The sequence below is a fragment of the Coturnix japonica genome, chromosome 3 (assembly GCF_001577835.2).
Source record: "Coturnix japonica isolate 7356 chromosome 3, Coturnix japonica 2.1, whole genome shotgun sequence".
Lineage (NCBI taxonomy): Eukaryota > Metazoa > Chordata > Aves > Galliformes > Phasianidae > Coturnix > Coturnix japonica.
In genome coordinates, this window is record NC_029518.1 from 22,493,440 (window position 1) to 22,511,452 (window position 18,013).

The 18,013-nt window shown below is 35.2% G+C and overlaps 1 protein-coding gene across 1 annotated transcript in view; it reads right to left on the reverse strand.

The window, feature by feature from the left end:
- Window positions 1-204: 204 nt before the first annotated feature.
- The window catches only part of LRPPRC (leucine rich pentatricopeptide repeat containing), an 84,118-nt gene continuing 66,309 nt past the window's right edge, over window positions 205-18,013 (reverse strand). Inside the window, exons 31-38 of the mRNA XM_015857509.2 lie at window positions 15,517-15,605; window positions 11,537-11,741; window positions 9,346-9,485; window positions 9,047-9,162; window positions 6,415-6,489; window positions 5,038-5,122; window positions 2,073-2,215; window positions 205-783 (exon numbers count right to left, since the gene is read on the reverse strand). Coding sequence (XP_015712995.1) covers window positions 727-783; window positions 2,073-2,215; window positions 5,038-5,122; window positions 6,415-6,489; window positions 9,047-9,162; window positions 9,346-9,485; window positions 11,537-11,741; window positions 15,517-15,605 — 910 coding nt within the window. The 3' untranslated portion in view covers window positions 205-726. The remainder of the gene's footprint in view (window positions 784-2,072; window positions 2,216-5,037; window positions 5,123-6,414; window positions 6,490-9,046; window positions 9,163-9,345; window positions 9,486-11,536; window positions 11,742-15,516; window positions 15,606-18,013) is intronic.

Below are 18,013 nucleotides of genomic sequence, written 5' to 3' on the forward strand. Positions count from 1 at the left end.
ACTCCCAGATTTACACAAATAAACTTGCGCCTATCAGTCTCCCAGCAAGTAAGTAACTTTGGAGCCAGCAAATAACAGACAGTCCTTTGTCTAAAAGCCATGTTTTCATACTTCTGCAGACCACATACCCTTAAAATTAACCTATCATTTATGAGAATGAATTAAAGATGACATAAAGCTATGACACACAAGATAGCATACATGTAAGTATTTTGTCTTTGTACTATCAAACCCAGTGAGATAATAACACAAGAGGTACATTCAGGGGAAAACTAAAAAAAAAAAAAAGATGTGTTTATTTTCTGTACAGATACAGATGAATCCAGAAGATGACGTTATTTACTCTTATACTTTCACTCCCAACTATATTGACCAGCAAACATTAAGAAAGGATAACAGTTCACTGAAATTACAGTTGTGTACCCCTCCGTAAACTTTCTTGATATACATATATTTGGTGAGTCAACAGTAGTCAAAATACAGTTCAAGTTACGGTAGGTGACACATCAAATTAGAAGTAGCCCAGAAAGCAGCATAATGATATTTCATTAGCAATTTTAACATAAGAAAAACATTTCTATTAACGAGTTTCTATTGGTTACAGCTATAGAAAGTGCTGTTTTAACACAGTACTTATATTAAAAATTACACAGAACAGCATGCTTTTTTCAGTTTTTATTGAATATTATACTTAATTTCATAAACAACTAAAGCATAAAAGACAATTTATGATGCTTCCAATCTTCTTTTCCTCCATTCTTCCGCATAGAATTTGAATGACTCCTATAAATAGAGTGGAATAAACAAGTTCAACATTATTTCAACTGAAAAGTTACTAATTCTGAACAAAGTCATGTACCTTGACAAAAGCAAAACCCATTACTCTCTGTCATGAAAAACTAGATCTGTATTGAAGTCTGTATAATTAAGAGAAATACCAGGGAGAGAGAATAAAAAGAAAAGGAAAACCTTGCCAAAAATGCACAATGAAGCTTCTATTACAAAATGCAATAATATAATCAATTTCATTTAAAAAATGAAAATACTTTTTAACTGCAATCTGCAGTTGTGTCAAAAAATAATAATAATAAATTCCAAGCTGCTTTTAAACACAAAGCTGTACTAGAGAAAAAATGCACAGGAAAATCAGAAGATGAATCATTCCAGTGACTATGAAAAACGTTATTTTCATTAACTACATGTAAGAAATAGACACTCCAGCTTTTAAATAAAAATTCGTATTTCAAGTTATGTCAAAGATGCAGAAAAAAGGCAGCTGTTAACAGGCTAAAACATATTGAGCCAATTTCCTGATTCTTTGTAAAATGGAAAAAACAAGTCACGTTTGTCATGAAGCAGTATGGACAAACTAGATAGAAGCAGTTCTTCAGAGAACTACCGAAAAACACTAATCTTACATTATAAAAATCAGCTAGATGGCAATAAGAAGTCTGAAAAGAGAAAATATAATAAGTCATTATTTAAGTTTCCTTGAAATGATACTAGCAGACTACTAGTCAAAGGAATGATGTGAGAAGTATTTGCGGTCTTGACAGATTTAGTGTCATGCCATTTGTCACCCTCAAACAAGACGTATTTGCACAGTTGCATGCATCTTGGCAAGGCAGCCAGAAGTAAAGCTGCAATACAAGAATAATTCCTCCAGTTTTAAAATCCTACCATACCAATACAGCAACTTGTATTAGATATAAAGCTAGCAATTATTGAAAACGAAAACCCATTAATTGTTTATGAAATACACATTTTGTAAGCCTTTAAAGTTCAAGCACAAAAATGCCCCAAGGACATTTGATAAACATACACCTGTAGATGAATGCCTGATAAGGATCAGGTAGTTTAAACATAATAAGCCCCAAGAGTTTTATTTCCCCAAGTCAAATCCAACTCAAGATTACTACAACTCCTACAGCACTCAATACTTCATACATTATTACCTCCTTTGAGGAGTCTCTGCAGAGATTTAATCCCTATGTAATTATTCATGCAATTTGTTTTATTGACATCGAAATACACAGTTCCGTAGATCTATTTCTTAATTAGGAAATACTCACAGGGGGCTCAGTGAAAGGGACAGGCTCTCCTGCTTTCTTCAGAAAAACTGCTAGAGATTTCAGAGATAGCTCAGGCAGCTGTATATTCTTTTCCTTCGTTTTCTCATACACAGCCTTTACAGAAGCAACGTCCTCATCTAATTCTGAAGGGAAAAAGAAATAAATCAAAACCAACCTTTCCCAGTGATGAAAAGAGGAGCTCTTTCCATGAAGTCACTCATTCCTATTACTTCCCAAGACATATTCTAAGTATTTAATATACGATACTATGAACATTCTGTTTTTCTTCCATATTTTATTGCAATTCTCATATTAAGAGAATAAAACAGCCACTGTTCCTGCCTTTCCTTTTATTTGAGACTGGATGAGCTTAAAACTCCCTCAAGATAGACTGAAATCAAGGAATAGGAGCTGCTTGCAGTGAGACACAAAGCCATACGCCTCTTTTGGAGGCAAATGACACAAAATACAAACAAGGGCTAAAATAAAAACCACTGATGTTCAGCTTCTAAGAACTCAAACATAATTCTGTTCTCCTAAGTACAGGCAGAATGTTGTGACAGCTACAGACACTGGCTACATAAAAACTGTAACCTGAAGGAACAAATAAAAAAGGGCAAGTTTTCATCTTACAAAAAAGAAAAAATCCACTTCATGAGCAGAAGAAAATTTTTGCTGATCCATTAACGTTATTATAAATGTTAAGTGCTTAGGTAACCACTAAGATTTTACAGGATATTACATAAATGGCATCAACTGCAACAGGCAATAATTAATTCATTCTTAATTTATCTAAAGTTCTTACTTCTAACAGCTGGAGAACAGTGAAGTATATTTTCCTTATTCTGAAGTGGGAGAAGGGAGAAACACGGCAGTCCTTTTCCATTGACACACACTTTAACTGTAGACTTCTCTGTTGCTCAGATGTTTGCTTAAGCAGCATCAGGATGAAATTAGAGCAGTCCCCAACAGTTTAACTGTTGTCTGCTGTGTCCTGGTAGCCATACAACAATTCCTAGTACCTTGTGAGCAACAAGAACATCACTGCATCCAGGTGTTTTTTTTTCCCTCTCTTGGAAAACTCAAGTATCTGCAGTATTGAGTGCTGCCTCAGCTTTTGTTAACATTTGGAGTGACGTCCTCATAAAAACAGGGGCTACAACAACAGCAGTTCTTAGAGCTTAAAAAGATAAGGATAAAACTATGAAGAAATTGATAAACACACTTACACTGTGTTTAATGGACCACCCAAGTGAGAATGGTATTTTGAATGTTATTTCCTTATTTTAGAAAGAATCTAGTCCTAGTGGTTGATCACATCTCAAGGTGAGGAAAGGAATAAATGCCTCGTTATTTGTTCAATGGTAGATCTGTGCTACATGACCAGTCTTCTCTCAGCTGTGATGTACATGCTATCACATCTTTGCTAACCTCACAAATATTTCATTTGTCCATTTATTTTCATTCAACTTTCTTTCCAATTAATTAGAAATAACAAGACATCTGACTGGAGAATTATCTGTTTTCTAGAAAAAAAAAAAAAAAGGTGGTACTGAACAGCTGGACTCAGCCCTAATTGAGGATTAATGTTTTAATGCTCAGTAACTCAGTATTTAAATAAAGATGATTTTCTTCAAAGATCTTATTTCTTGCCTTATGGACCAGAATACAAACTAAGTGTGGCCTCCTAAATTTTTGTTCTAAAGGCTTCACTGATGTTCACTTAAACTGACTAATGAAACTAACAAAACCCACCACTGCAGAAAATATCACAGACAGAAGAGAAGGATATAAAGGTAAGAGGTAGCTAAATACAGTGAACATGTATAAGTCATTACATACATGTTGGGAAAGAATACAATAAACACTTCACTCTCCGTTTCCCTCCCAAGTATCCAAAGATAATACCTTCCTTTGTAAAACATTTGTAAGATGGAATAGATAATGCAACAGTATCCTAAAATGAGTCATCCAGCCCAGCCCTGCTACAGTAACTGATGTGCATGGTGTCATGTGATATGGCAGTGGAATCATACACTCTAACCACTGTTTTAGATGTTTAGAGCAAGTCTTAGTTCCATCTCTTTACAAAATGAGAACTTCTGCAAAGTGATTAAACTACAGTGAATCTCATATGCCTTTAACACTATACTTTGGATTTGTTTTCGAAGTGTTTTTCTTAAATATTGCTACTTAATTCCTTTCTGATAGACTGCAATGAGAGGGCTTCCGTCATTATACCATTTTGCTTGCAATGCAAGTGTGAAGTGTTTCCTCCTTGTAATAAAACTGGAGGACTATACTGGAGTCCACAAAGCAAAGAACATGCAAGCAAGCTTCCAACTGAGTGTTGCCAAAGGGGCTATCTGTGCTGATTTCTCACAAGCAAGCATTGCAAAAATATGTATTTAAATAAGCAACTTGATTCTTAGAGCTGTACCCCTCTGACTTCAACGATAAAGAGATTAGTACTGGAAATCAACTATTTACCTAAATCCAAATGAATTAATCTACAATATTAATTTTGGCTAAATTAAAGCACTAACAACAGCAAGGTCATGGCTTTGCACACTACTGACAGAACTAATCACTTAAGATTTTGAAACACGTATAAAAGAAAGAGATATTTTTCATGAAAAAAGGTGGATTTGTGTTAAGAGTCCTTCCTTTTTTTTTTTTATAGCATTTCTCTTATTCATTCAACGAAGCCTAATGTAGCCTCTTTTTAACAGTTTCCTTTAATCAGCTCCCCATGTAAAGAAGTTGAGGCTTCAGTCTCTTAGTCTAATAGCTAGGTCCATACCACAGACACAACAAACTCATAGTCCCCATCCCTCCCCCCGCAGAACCAAATAAAAGTTACAACTTGAACAGTGCAAATCCCATTCCTCTTCTGAAGGTTTCCATGACATTTCTGAATGCCTCATGATTTGTTTTTCACTAAAACCCAATTCCATTAAATTACCATAACATCTTAAGAGGTGCCGGTATGCAGATTCCAAATCTATGTTGTTGGGAATCAGTTCTAGAAGTGTCTCAATCTTCCTTGCCTGTGAGATTTAAAGCAGAGACAAAATGATCATTAAATACAAATAAAACTGCCAAAAATAAAATAATTATTTGCGAACTTTTTAAGAAAAAAACTCAAATGATTACAAAGAATTGACCGTTCAATTGATATAGTATTTACTTTCCAAATTAGTGTATATGCTTAAGAACTGGCTAAGGAAACCCAGTAAGCAAAATGAACCAACTATGGGATCAAAACCTTTATTTTCAAGATGACTTGGTTTTATTTTTATTTTTTTAAGGAAGCAATTCACAATTCATGTACTAATGAGAATATGTCAGGATTTCAACCAAATTTAAAAAATCTAAACCACTCAGCAGCCTTCGTCGACCTAGAGGTCAATGGTAGCTATGATCAGTGCTTAAAAGTACTCAGATCACTGACTAATGTGCTTAAAATTGGAGCCTCCCTCCTTCAACCTCTGACTCCAATTTCAAACACACAGAAGTTACATCTGTATCACACACTAGAAACTTCTCTTTGTTATACAAATTCCAGGCCAAGTGCTAGAAAATTTCCAAATCTCTGATCTCTTTCCCCATCATTTTTACAATAGAATTTTTAATCTGTAACTGTATCTTTAATAGCAACTTCCACAAAATAAAAACAAGCATTTTCTCCCATCTGAAAATTATTCTTGTTTTTGTATTAACCGTCTCCTGATACTACTCTCCTATGAAAGAAATCAAGGTGTGACTGGTCTATTGTTTTTTTGTTCCCCTTTTTCCTATGACTTTGAAGCAGAATGTACATGGAAAAGAGGGACAGCAGTAGGGCAGGCACATAGCGTATGTGAAATTACAAGGAATAAGCACAAAGCCAGGAATCCAAGCAGATGCTCAAACTAGTCTTTCAGTGCAAATACAGAAGCATTTAATCGTTAGAGAGGGGCTGAGACACTAACTTGCATTTGTATTTGTATAACCCAGACAACAAAGTAAGTGTGTTCAGGTTGCAATACAGAACTGAACAGCACAATAAAAAAATAAAAGCATGAAATATGTAGTATATAAAGTATGACACCAAAAACACACATTACTTAATTACAAATTACTGAAACAACAGAAAAGTATTAATTACATTCTATTTTTCATTATGCTTCATAAAATAAACTATTCTTTTTAATGTGACTGGCTCTGCAAATTAACCTTTTTTCCCCAATCTTGAGAAACCTCATAAAGCAGTCAACTGTGAAGTATGAGACCCAAAATACTTCAGCCAAATTTGATTATGTAGTATATGCTACATATGTACATGAAAAAAATATTATACCTGTCCAGGCTTAGATGCTGATTTCACCATAAAATTCACAAAAGCTCTCTTCTCCTCAACTAATCCACCACACCTCTAAAGAAAAAGAAATAGTTAATGTAGCTGCCATGAGTAGGTTAGTGATTAAGATAAATGACAAAACGTGAACATTTCCAAATGTAAATGTTTAAAATAATATTTTTATACTACCTGGATACTAAGTAAATAAATGACAATTAAATAAAAAAAAAGAAGAAGAAGAAAAAGCACTGAAGAGAGGAAACAAATTCATTTCACGCACAGTTTTGGTAAACGTTGCTTTTAAAATCGCAGGTATAAAGTTTGTTTAAAACAAAAGGGGAAAGAATTAAACTAATACTTCAACGTACCACAAAAACGAGGTTTAGGACTGCAAAAGAATGAAAAAGAGAAACACTATTCCTCTCCAATTATACTGCCAAGCATTCACAAGTGAGCTAGGGATCATAAGGTTAATTATACATTTAATAAGGTGTCAGGGAGATAACTGCTCGTTTCTTTATAAAAATTAAAATGTACAAAGCAAGTTCTCTTTAAAGTATAATTACCTACACTTAAGCATACAAAGGACTGATTTCAATCTCTCTATTTTATAAAAGGCTTTTACTGCAATAGACAGTGTTTGAGGGAGAGAGAGAGAAGCTGAACTTAAAAAAAAAAAGTTTGAGACAGAACAGATAAATCAAAAATCTGTTTTACTTGAGAAATGAGGGTAAAACAAAATATACAAGACAAGGCTTTAGTTTATGCTCCTCAGAGGTGTCAGTCTCAAAATTCCTACAGTGCACAGCTCTACTTATAATTTGCAAGGTATAAGTATCCAAATGCCCCGGAAGAGAGGTATCCTGCATGTGAAAATACACGTTAAAACAATTTGTACACTGAGTAGGTTTGACATCTTCAAATGAGAAGTTTTGCTTTATTCCATAATGAGTGTACTGTATGTGCAATGCTGTTTAACAAGCTCTTTAAGGTGCAGGTGAAAAGCTGATGCTTCATTCCATCAGGGAACCTGAAACAAAATCACTAGCACCCATGTACTGCCAGTGCTCTGACAAAAATTTGCTTCATAGTAATAAAGAGGCAAAACATTCATGGAAAAACATGCAATACTCTCTACCAAATACGAATTCTGACTGTAAAGAAACAGTCTACTTCCAGAAAGGTTCTTCACAACCCCTTGTCAAACTGAAATATCAAACACTTGATTTTCATCATAAAAGCACTCTCCTGCCAGGAAGTACAACAACTTTGTTGTTGTTCAAGGATTCTGCATTAATTACTAATATTTTAGATTATTAAAAGAAAAATACATTATTCAGATCGTGGTCTACTTTCCATTGTCCAAAAGAACAATGAACAGTGGCCAGTGATTATTACTACCCTCTGGTTACCTATTACTCAACACTTGATCCAGAATAACAGGCAATGATTTTTTAATTCAACTCCAAATATCTCTACAAATTTTGTCATTCATGAAGGTTTCAAATCGAACACTCATGTAACATGAAAAATCTGTGAAAATCTTCTCTGACATACAGCAAACAATGTTATTTCTAGCACTCTGCAGGGCTCCGCACCTAATTCCAGTAGTTGGATATTGCTGTAATAAAAATTACTACTCAGATGACCACTTGGTCAAAACAATAGGAAGAATGAAATATAAATATTCCAGGACAATACTCAAATAACGCATCTTATCCTGCAGCAGAAACCACAATGAGCACACTTGTCAGCATGTGTTCCTCCTTTAAGAAAAGGTCCTGGAAAATCATGAAGCACTTGCTGCAAGAAGCAAAGGTGTTCTGTAACAGCTTAAAACACTCGGCTACTGAGCAAGTAGCATTCATGACCAAGAGCTGGTAGCAGGCCCCTGTTTAAGGCACCCCAAGTAGGCCACAGAACCATGCGGCTGTTGAACTGCCAGGAAAAGACTGACTGGCTGGAGCCATCAGTGCTGAGCAACCACTGCTCATTCTGCCTCCTTCTTGGCTTTGTCCAGCTCTGCCAAAGCAGAGTGAACACGTTCATCGTTCATGTCAGGGTCATCGTTCCCTGACAGCTACTAAACTGAGCTGAGATTGTCCCCCAGAACAGAAGCTTTTGTCTTTCAATGCATGTGTGACACTCAAGTGAACAGAAAGTCATTCGCTCCTAATAAATCTTGAATACAGCTAATATATACAATGTTATAAAAACATAAAATATCAAGGCAACAAAAAGCAAACACTTCTACTTCGGGAACTGTATCCACAAGAGATGTATCAGGTTTGCAGTATTTAAGAAATTATGTGATGAACAGCAAGGAGATGGTTAGCACTGTCTAACAGAAAACTTAAGAAAAAAATATTTGTTTGGGGTAGAATTTCATGCAATATACCTGCCTTCATTTCCTTCATGTTGTTAGAAGACAAAAAGCTTTCTGACTTCAGCACCTACTGCTTCTGCTTGTACTAGACTATCACATGTTCAGAGTCATTTCACTGTGTTATTCATGCTGTAATTCAAAAGCATGCTAGTATTTGCCTATGCTCCATAACATCTCTTTTTCATAATTTCTCAGTTTACCCTTGAAGAGCGCTATGCATTTCTGTACCTCTTGTTATGTCATTACCTGTAGTAGAGATCTGGCATCATCCACTCTGTCTGCACTGACATATTGAAGGAAAAGATCTGTGACAGGTCTGTAAATTCCAAACTGATTGGCTAGTCGTTCTGCCATCACGCCAACTACAAAATGATAGAAAATATTAGGAAAACAGAAAGGAAATAAGGAAATTCTTTGATTGAAAAGACACTTTTGTAAACTTTAGTGGCATGATTTATGCTGACGGAGCAGATTTTACATGTAATAGCTCTTCTGTAGCACCTCTGTCTAGTCAGAATATTTAAATACAACTGCAATTAACTTACATTTTTCCAAAGCTGGCTCTAATCCTGTCTCAGACACCTTTCGTAACAAAAAGGAAATACTTTTGACAGGTTGATCAGGATTCTGTGCACCAGAGATAAGCAGAGGCTCAAGGTATTCCACCGCAGCATCAAGGTCATTGCTGGGAAAAAAAAATATTAAACTGGCTTGATTTCTGAAATCAAGATTTCTAAGCCTATAGAAGCAATTATATTTAAATTTTTGTTTCTTCCATTAATACTATACTTCCCAGGAATGGCTGATTAAATGTGACTTCATTCAGATATTGTGAAAGTGAAGCCATTTACGAATAAATAGGTAAATTATCCTGTGAGTCAAATTTCTGAATTACCTTTGACCTTTAAGAACACCTACGTAATTTTCTTCCCTTGTTTAATAAAGAAGAGTTTTAGTTAGCTGCTTTATGTAAGCGTTCTGTAAAGGCAGATGACAAAAATCAAAACATTAACAGTATCTGAATAATTAATAAAGACAATGCACGTATTTTTTTATGCTATTCAATTAATTATTTAGGCAACTCTTCCCATTCATGCCCTTTTTGGATGCAAAAAATGATACTAAATGCCATCTGGCCATTAGCCTTGCCTAAATGCCTTCATCTTAAAGCACAGTATAGAAAATGCTAATTAAATAATGTAAGAAGTATTCATTTAAGTGAAAGCTGTACTTCGAGCACGACATTTCTATCAGTCCACTCTAAAAACAAATGTAATTAAGAAGAAATCAGAACATGGTAAACGTTTTTAGATGAAGCAGAAACACAGAACATTTGAAATCTATGAAAAATGCTTTGAAAATGACATCAGATTTACAAATGCAAAAGTACTTGTAAGAACTCTGCAGGTTTTTGTGGTTTGCAAGGTGCAGCTTGCAAGATAAAGTAACAATATATAAGTTGCTTGTTATTTGTGCCTCTGCTAAGTGTTTTCATACAGCTAAACTAGATTTGGTATGGGAGAAGAGAAGTTGATGCTGCTTGCTTAAACTATATCTGTATATAGTGAGTTACTTAACTACTTCTTTAGCCAATCTGATTCTGGTTATGAACAAGTCATGACTTTGCAAGCCTTTCAGGACATGGAAATAAAAAAAAAAAAAAAAGCAGCTTTAGAGACTAGTCCTGAACTTCTCTCTGGATTGTTTTAACTTAGGAAAAAAAAAAAAAAAAATCAATTCAATCCTACTGTGTGCCAACGGCCACTTGGATCTAAGTATCTACAGAATTCAGTTCCTTATGGTTTTTCAGAGGCTGAAGACAGTGAGCTCACTACTGGAACCACCTTGCACAGTTCTCCTTCAATTTAAATCATCTTGTTTTTCCAGACACTTCAGCAAGTATACTCTCTGGTCTGGTATGCCCAAGGCAATGAGGTATCTCTTACATACTACACAGTTATTTAGCTACTAGACAAAGGAGCTCTACCTGATGAAGCCAGTTTGAAATAAAATAGGAGGATATGTAGGCTTACTTATAGAAAGTGAGTGCTATGAACTTTTATCTGAAAGTGCTTCTCTCATGCAGTTTTAAGGGAAGGATAAACTAAGTATGGCATCACCGTATCTACTACAATAAAAATTCTGGACAGAATAATAATAAAATAAACATTTGAATGAAAGAAATATCACCAAGTCTGGTGATAACTGACTGGATGGAAACTGCAGCCTAGAACAGTACAGGAGATTATTTTTCCTCAATTTTTCAATATTGAAAAAGGTGTAAAATGACCCAACAGAACTAGATCTGGGCTTTCCCATTTTGAGGGTAAACACAATCATATTTTATCATTTCAATTACTGAAACAGTTTTTGTTTCTATGCATAACCTGCACATGCAAAGTTCCAAGTTTTTTTTGTACATATTGATGAAGTAACTCTATTTGATATGCTGATTTCATAGAGATTGTGAGCTAACACCAAGGACAGCACCTCATGTGAAGTGCTGAACAGAAGTATCAAAGCTAATTACAACAGAGAAGAATTTATGATCTCCCAAACACCTCACAGCTATCCCTATACTACATTAAATGATTTCCAAATCCCAAATGCATTTGTTAAAAAAGACCAGAACAGAACAGCACAGTACTCAGCCTGGATTTTTAGCATCTAGGATAATAAGAATGGAAACAGAATGAAAATAAGTGATTTTCCAGGGCAAGTCCAGGAAAAACTTACTTCTTCGTGTGAGCCAATGCAATAGCATTAGAAATTAGAGAGGAAGACAGACCAATTGATTTTGTGATGCTTTCCACCATGTTTTCAAGTGCTTTTAAGCTTCTCAGATCTCCATTCATTGCTAAAGCCTGAGTAAGAGCAATAACCGCTGGTCTAGAAGGCAACAAGCCACTGTCAAGCATTCCTTGGAAAGCAGCAACGGCATCTAATGAATGAGAGGACATAAAAGAGAATAAATTCATATCTTAGTTTAGAAGATACTTATGCAACTGATATCGTTAATTTTACCCTCTTAGAAACTTGTATAGAAAGCAATTATTGTGCTGAAACGATGCCCCCGAACTGTGATAGAAAATTATAACACTTACACAAAGAACTTTCAACAGCAGTGTAGGATACAATAATTTAATATTTACTCAATAAAAAAAAGCATTAAAGTACGATTAACATTTAATTATTTCATTTTAACATTCAGCTCAGGGGAAGCAGCAATGTCATGTCTTCCCTTATGACGTTGAAGTCAGAATGTTTGTGGTTTGCTTTTCTCCAAACAAGCTATAATAAATTTGCTTTAATGAAAATAAAAAATATTGCATACTTAAGAACTAAAATTTTATTTGAAAAATTACTTCACTATTGAAATGGCTTAAGTGTACTTTAAGAGTTCACCAAAACTTTATGTGAGCAATTATAAATAAATGTATGGGATATGCTTCCATACAAGCTTCCATACAAACTAAAAACTGGACTTGCTACCTCAAGAACTGATGATAGCAATCACCCATGTTAAAAACACCCCCAAATCAGACTTCTGTCTGTCTGTCACAAATTCCTACAGCCCAACACAGATGCAGTCACTCTCATTTATCCAACAAAAATTCACGTCAATTTACATTATAGATGAGCAAACACGCACAGTGACATGACCCTCTGGTAAAACATCTCTTACTCCTTACCAGCAGAGGCAGGATTAATCACAGATAATAATTATCATACCAAGGGATAACACTTCTAATATAACATACACCCACTTGAACTTCACAGCATTAACATTCCAATTCAATATGCAGGTACTGCAGAAACCAAATATTACCTTTTATAAGAGAGGAAGAAAAAACTTCCTGTACGCCTAACCTTGTTCCCAATGCATTTCCCTTCTGACCCATTTTTTCTTTCCTTTTTCTTGTTTGGGGAACATCAGGGGCTATCTTACTGAAATCTAAAAGCAAACTTAACACACCACACATATAATGTTCATGTTGTCTTCTGCCTCTAAGTGTGGACATCCCTTCAGCTTGTAGCATGATCAGCCTTCTCAAGAACAAGGATGGAGAAAGACTCAGAAGTTGCACGTATGTAGTACTACTTATTTTCCTTAAGCAAAAGCACTCACTACTAATCTGAACTCATAATATAATCCCTTTAATTTAATTTTCAGTACTTAAAAGAAGCTAACTCTGTTTGTGAAAGTCTACCATTTAGCTTTAAAAAAATTTTTCCTCTAAGTTCCACAAATTCCAGACGATATAGCTCAAATTTTGATTTTTCAAATAACCTGAATTCTTGCTAGAAGATATGAAAGCTCCTTTGAGGATACTTAGGGAGCTATGTAATTTATATTATTATTATTAAACTGTAGCACACTATATAGTAAAGAAAGATGGTGAACTCTCTGAGGAAGTGATAAAGTGCGCAAGTTTTGCAGAAGTGAAAGCTCAAGTGGTAGGTGTGTCTGCCATCACAAGACGCAGGTGAAACTGAACTCTCTATATTAAGATTTCAAAAAGACTTTGCTCTAAAATTGTTGAGTAATCATGTGATATGATCAATATGGCCAAAACTTTTAGGAGCTTTCATTTTCAAAGATTCACTTAAAAAAGTAATCTTAAAAATATAAACAAGGATAATCTCTAAATATTCCAATACATTACCAAAAAATGCTTGTTCAAAGCACAAAGTAAAAGAAAATAAAATAATGCAAGTTCAAGCAATTCAAAAGACTTCTTGAAAAGCTTTCCATTGCATAAAAGGTAACATTTCTGGAGTATAAGAAGTGAGAGGTTTGAGGTGGCAAAAATCTAGGATTCTAGCTAAAAAGAAAGCAGTTAAAGGAAGACTGCCTCAGTACAGACATATCAGTGATTCCTGAAGAAGAGTAGATTTGAAAGTGTAATATTTAGGATCTGAACTGGCAAACCTTGGTGTTACACCAGAGAGAGACAAAAGCTGAAAATTATATAAGGACTGCTTCAAAAGCAATGCCTTCCTTCTCTTATTACATTGGCCCTAAAACTAAGAAGAAGATGTTGGTGTTACAGAAGAAGAGGTTGAACATTCCCACCAATATTCCATGACATTTTGTTGCCACGCGACAGACAATAGCAGGGGACAGCATGACAAAATGGTAAGTGCAATGGAAATGCAAACAAAACAAGCACATGTCATTGAAAGCAGCACCCAGTGACATTCTTCAACACTTGCTGAAAGTTTATGGAGACCGAACAGTGGACATGAACACAGAGAGGCAGTGGGTGGTACGTTTCAGAAGCAGCTACAGTGAGTCACCTCCACTGGTGGAGGTTTTTACAAGCATGGCATGAAGGCTCATGTTTAGCACTGGTAGTCACCACCATTAGTTGTGCTTTTTCCCACTGAAAGAGAGCGCTTTTTAGCTGAGATTTTGCTTTATCAAATAGTGTTATTGTGTCCTCTGTATCTGTTGTTGGTTCCATGTAAATAGGAGACGTTACTTTCAGAGTGACCTACATAACAAAATCAAGCATAGGATTTAGGTGAAGGATTTGAAAGCTGCAAAAGTAAGACTTGCCAATGCAGTAAGTAATGCAATTGTTCACCACAAATACTTCAGTTGATGACACCAGGCAGTGACATCAGGCTGAAATGGGAAGGAATCTGAAATAAGAGAAGTTATCAGCTGCAGGAAAGACCGCAAAAAAATATCTAAATGCTCATCCTGAAGTATTCTAATATACCAAACATTACATGCATATGGACTATGCAGGAATGCTAAAAGGAAGATGATAATATTTACTGATGGCACAGTCAAAAATGCACCTTCTGGTGTGCCTTGTGGTATGAAAAACATCAGTGCAATATAAATTTTTTCATGTAGCTCCTGTAATGCTACAAGAAATTGTTGAAAACATGTACTGTACTTGCAGAATAGTAAAGAACAGCACAGTAAAACTACACAGTTGCAGAGTTCTCTCTCACAAGAGTTCTGCTAAATTAATGAGCATGTGAAATGTAATGCTGTAGAGCAGAACACACTAGGCTGCAAAACCTGTGCTGAAAAGTAAAATAACACAACTTTGAACTTGACCCACCATCTTGTTGTGCACCCTCACTTACTCTTCAGCCACCATTTCCTCTTCTATCACAACTGTTACGTTAAAATGAAAGTCAATCTTAATATTTTGTTACTGTTGGTATTGAGAACTATTAAAAAGTATTTGATTAAGTTTTTAAATCAATATTATAATCATTTAGTGCACAATCATGCACATTTAACAGTCAATTTAACTCATCCGGTATCTCACACAAGCACCACAATATGCAAGAAACAACTGCTGGGAATTGTTTCAGATGCTCTAAAGTATGTTAATTTCCAAAGCAAAATGACTTGTGCTGTGAATTTTAACGCACTTGAAAGCCTGTACTTTCTCTCGTTCTGGAGCACAAATTTTGCATGTCTGAAGAGCCGTGATTCATCTTAAGAAAACCCATCTTGTGTTAAATGGAATGGAAACTGGACTAAGTGGTCAAATGACAAGTACATTCATATTCAAGCTGTATTATAAATGCATGTACAGTAATTTACGTCTCTCAGCTACCACAAAAGGCTCTTGATAAGCAGGTAATTTGCTAAATGGACTCCTTTATCCAAGTATTCGAAGGGCGTTACAAGAAAAATCTGCAGAGGCATTAATGTGACGTAAAGGTCAAGCATTGTGACATACCTTTCAAATAATCCCGCCTAACTTGCGATATGATGAGGAGGCTGCTGGCAGCACTGTTCAGTGTGAAGCCCTTGATGTGGGTCTCAGCACTAAAAGAAGCAGACATTTAGAAAGGAATTACTGACATGCTTCTGATACGATAATAAATGGTTGAGCACCAAGGTGAAATTATAAAAACTACTGTTCGTATGTTAAAAATATTGCTGCAAAATATCGACCTGGAGACAGCTTTTGTGTTATCCTGTCAATGGTTATAGAAGGATAATTTTTTTTTGCATTCTGACAGATGACAAAGTTGGAAGTGAGCAACAAAAGAAACAAAGTACAAGATTTTTTTTAAACAATCGGTTCAGATTCTTGAATGCTGACATATTAGATGACTAAAATAACTGCATGCCCTGCATTGTTCTGTTGTATCCGAAGCTGGATACTTTTTCTTCTTTTTTCAATAGTCACCATAATTATAAAATGTAAAACTATTCTTTCAGCAATAAAAATGAAACATTTATTTTCAGCGCTGTATATTTTAAACATAAACTAAAGCATATTATGAACTAACACCATATCATTTGGTTGATTAATTTTCAAATTTCTGTCATCTAGATGTATACAGATTTTTAAAGTGAACATATTACATTTGCTGCCTTAGCCGTGGTAAAATTGCATTTGGTTTATCGATTCTTTATCTCCTATAACACTGCAGTTCACATACCTGCAGTAAAGAGAATCTTTAATAACAATGCCAAAGCTTTTCTATCAGTCTGGAAATTAGTCACGAGATACTAATCAGTCTTCACATTCATCTTATATTACAAAACCTCCCTCCCTGTTCCTCAGTGACGTATAGCCACACTTTTAATCTACGAGGATAACTTTACAAATGTTAATTTCTAGATTACTAAATCTCTACACAGAAAAGGGGGGCATCGCCATTTACCATATCAGCAATCAAGATAAACCTCACTGATCATCCAGTGGCAAACAACTGAGCAGCCTACCTACTTGAACTTATAGGCTGAGCGGATTGGGAGGTAAGCAGGGTCATTGCTAAATTATTCTCCTCAATCCCAAGAAAATCCTTCACATAGTACACAATATGACTATCCTCTCAGTCACTTTCAGCCTCCCAGGCTCACAAACGCAGTCACTGGACTCAGGATTTTCTTACTCTCCCAACCAATCCTCTTAATCCCTGCCTAAGCACCCACTGCTCAGTTCCGCCTTTATTTTTTTTTTTGCCTTTGTCCCATCTGTCAAAGCCCTTAAGTCAACAATTCATGCATGAGACTGTAAATTACACATAACAAAGGATTTACTTTCTCCAATCTTCCAATCTTTAGTGTGATTAAATAGATGTTAGCTACTATTACAGAAGTAATCCATCACTCCCATACTCCTAAATTTCTACTTAAAACTTTGAGTAAATGCAGTAAACATTCCTCAAAACAGTGCCAGAATGCCAAAGCAACCAGGCTCATGCTGACCAACAGATCAGTAACCTCCTGGGTTGATTTCTGTGTACAAGCGTGTGCTTTATTTGTTTCCAAATGCAGAGCAAGAATCCAATTTCCTTCTACCACATCACCACTTTCTAATTAAAGTTTCTCGGTGCTGGTAACAGCAAGGAAGTTTGAAAATAATCTAACCTTTTAAAAAACATGAATTACTTATTCTGTTGTCTATGCTAATACACATTTAAAGCTCTCTACACGTTATTTAAATTTAAAGGTTGGCTACGAGCAGAGTAACAAGAGAAATATGTGCGCTTATACAAATGAAGATGGCTTTTGTGTATCTTATGAAAATATTGGGAGTTGCACAAGTTTCAGGCCACTGCACACATTTAGGCTTTGTAGGAATAATCTCTTTGTAATATAAGGTTGGTAAAATTGCCAAGCGTGCAGAAATGTGTGCGAAACATACACATTTGCTATACCAAACCACGTGAGCACACAAAATCACTTCCTCTATTTCAGTGAATAATTTAAAAACTAACAGACGTTATAAATGCTTGATAAAAGCATGACTTTATTATTACAAAAAGGGATACACAAATAAACACTGTAAACACTGCTAATAGTAAGCATTCTCTGTCTCGATGTAACAGTGAGCTGTTACAGGCTTTTTAGAATGTCATTATTTGGCATTTCTATGCTACGAGATTGAAAATGAGAGCTCTGAAAAGCACAGTGGTTATTACTGTGGTTGGATTTGACCAGAATTGCTTAGTAAATCGCGTTTTCCTTTTTCCTAAACATCTTGAGATTCAGAAGCTTCATCCCTAAAAATACACTTCAAACTTCTTCAGCCTTTAACATTTTTATTTTCTGCATTTTGCATCCTTTTAAGGATTGCCTAAATATCTTATTATCTAAATCAAGAACTCAGAATTGTCAATATCAGGAACAAAACACTACATCCTTTCTGCTCTTCCAATCTCCAAATTAATGCTTACAATACAACAATACTTTATGCACCTTCCTTACAAACACATTTG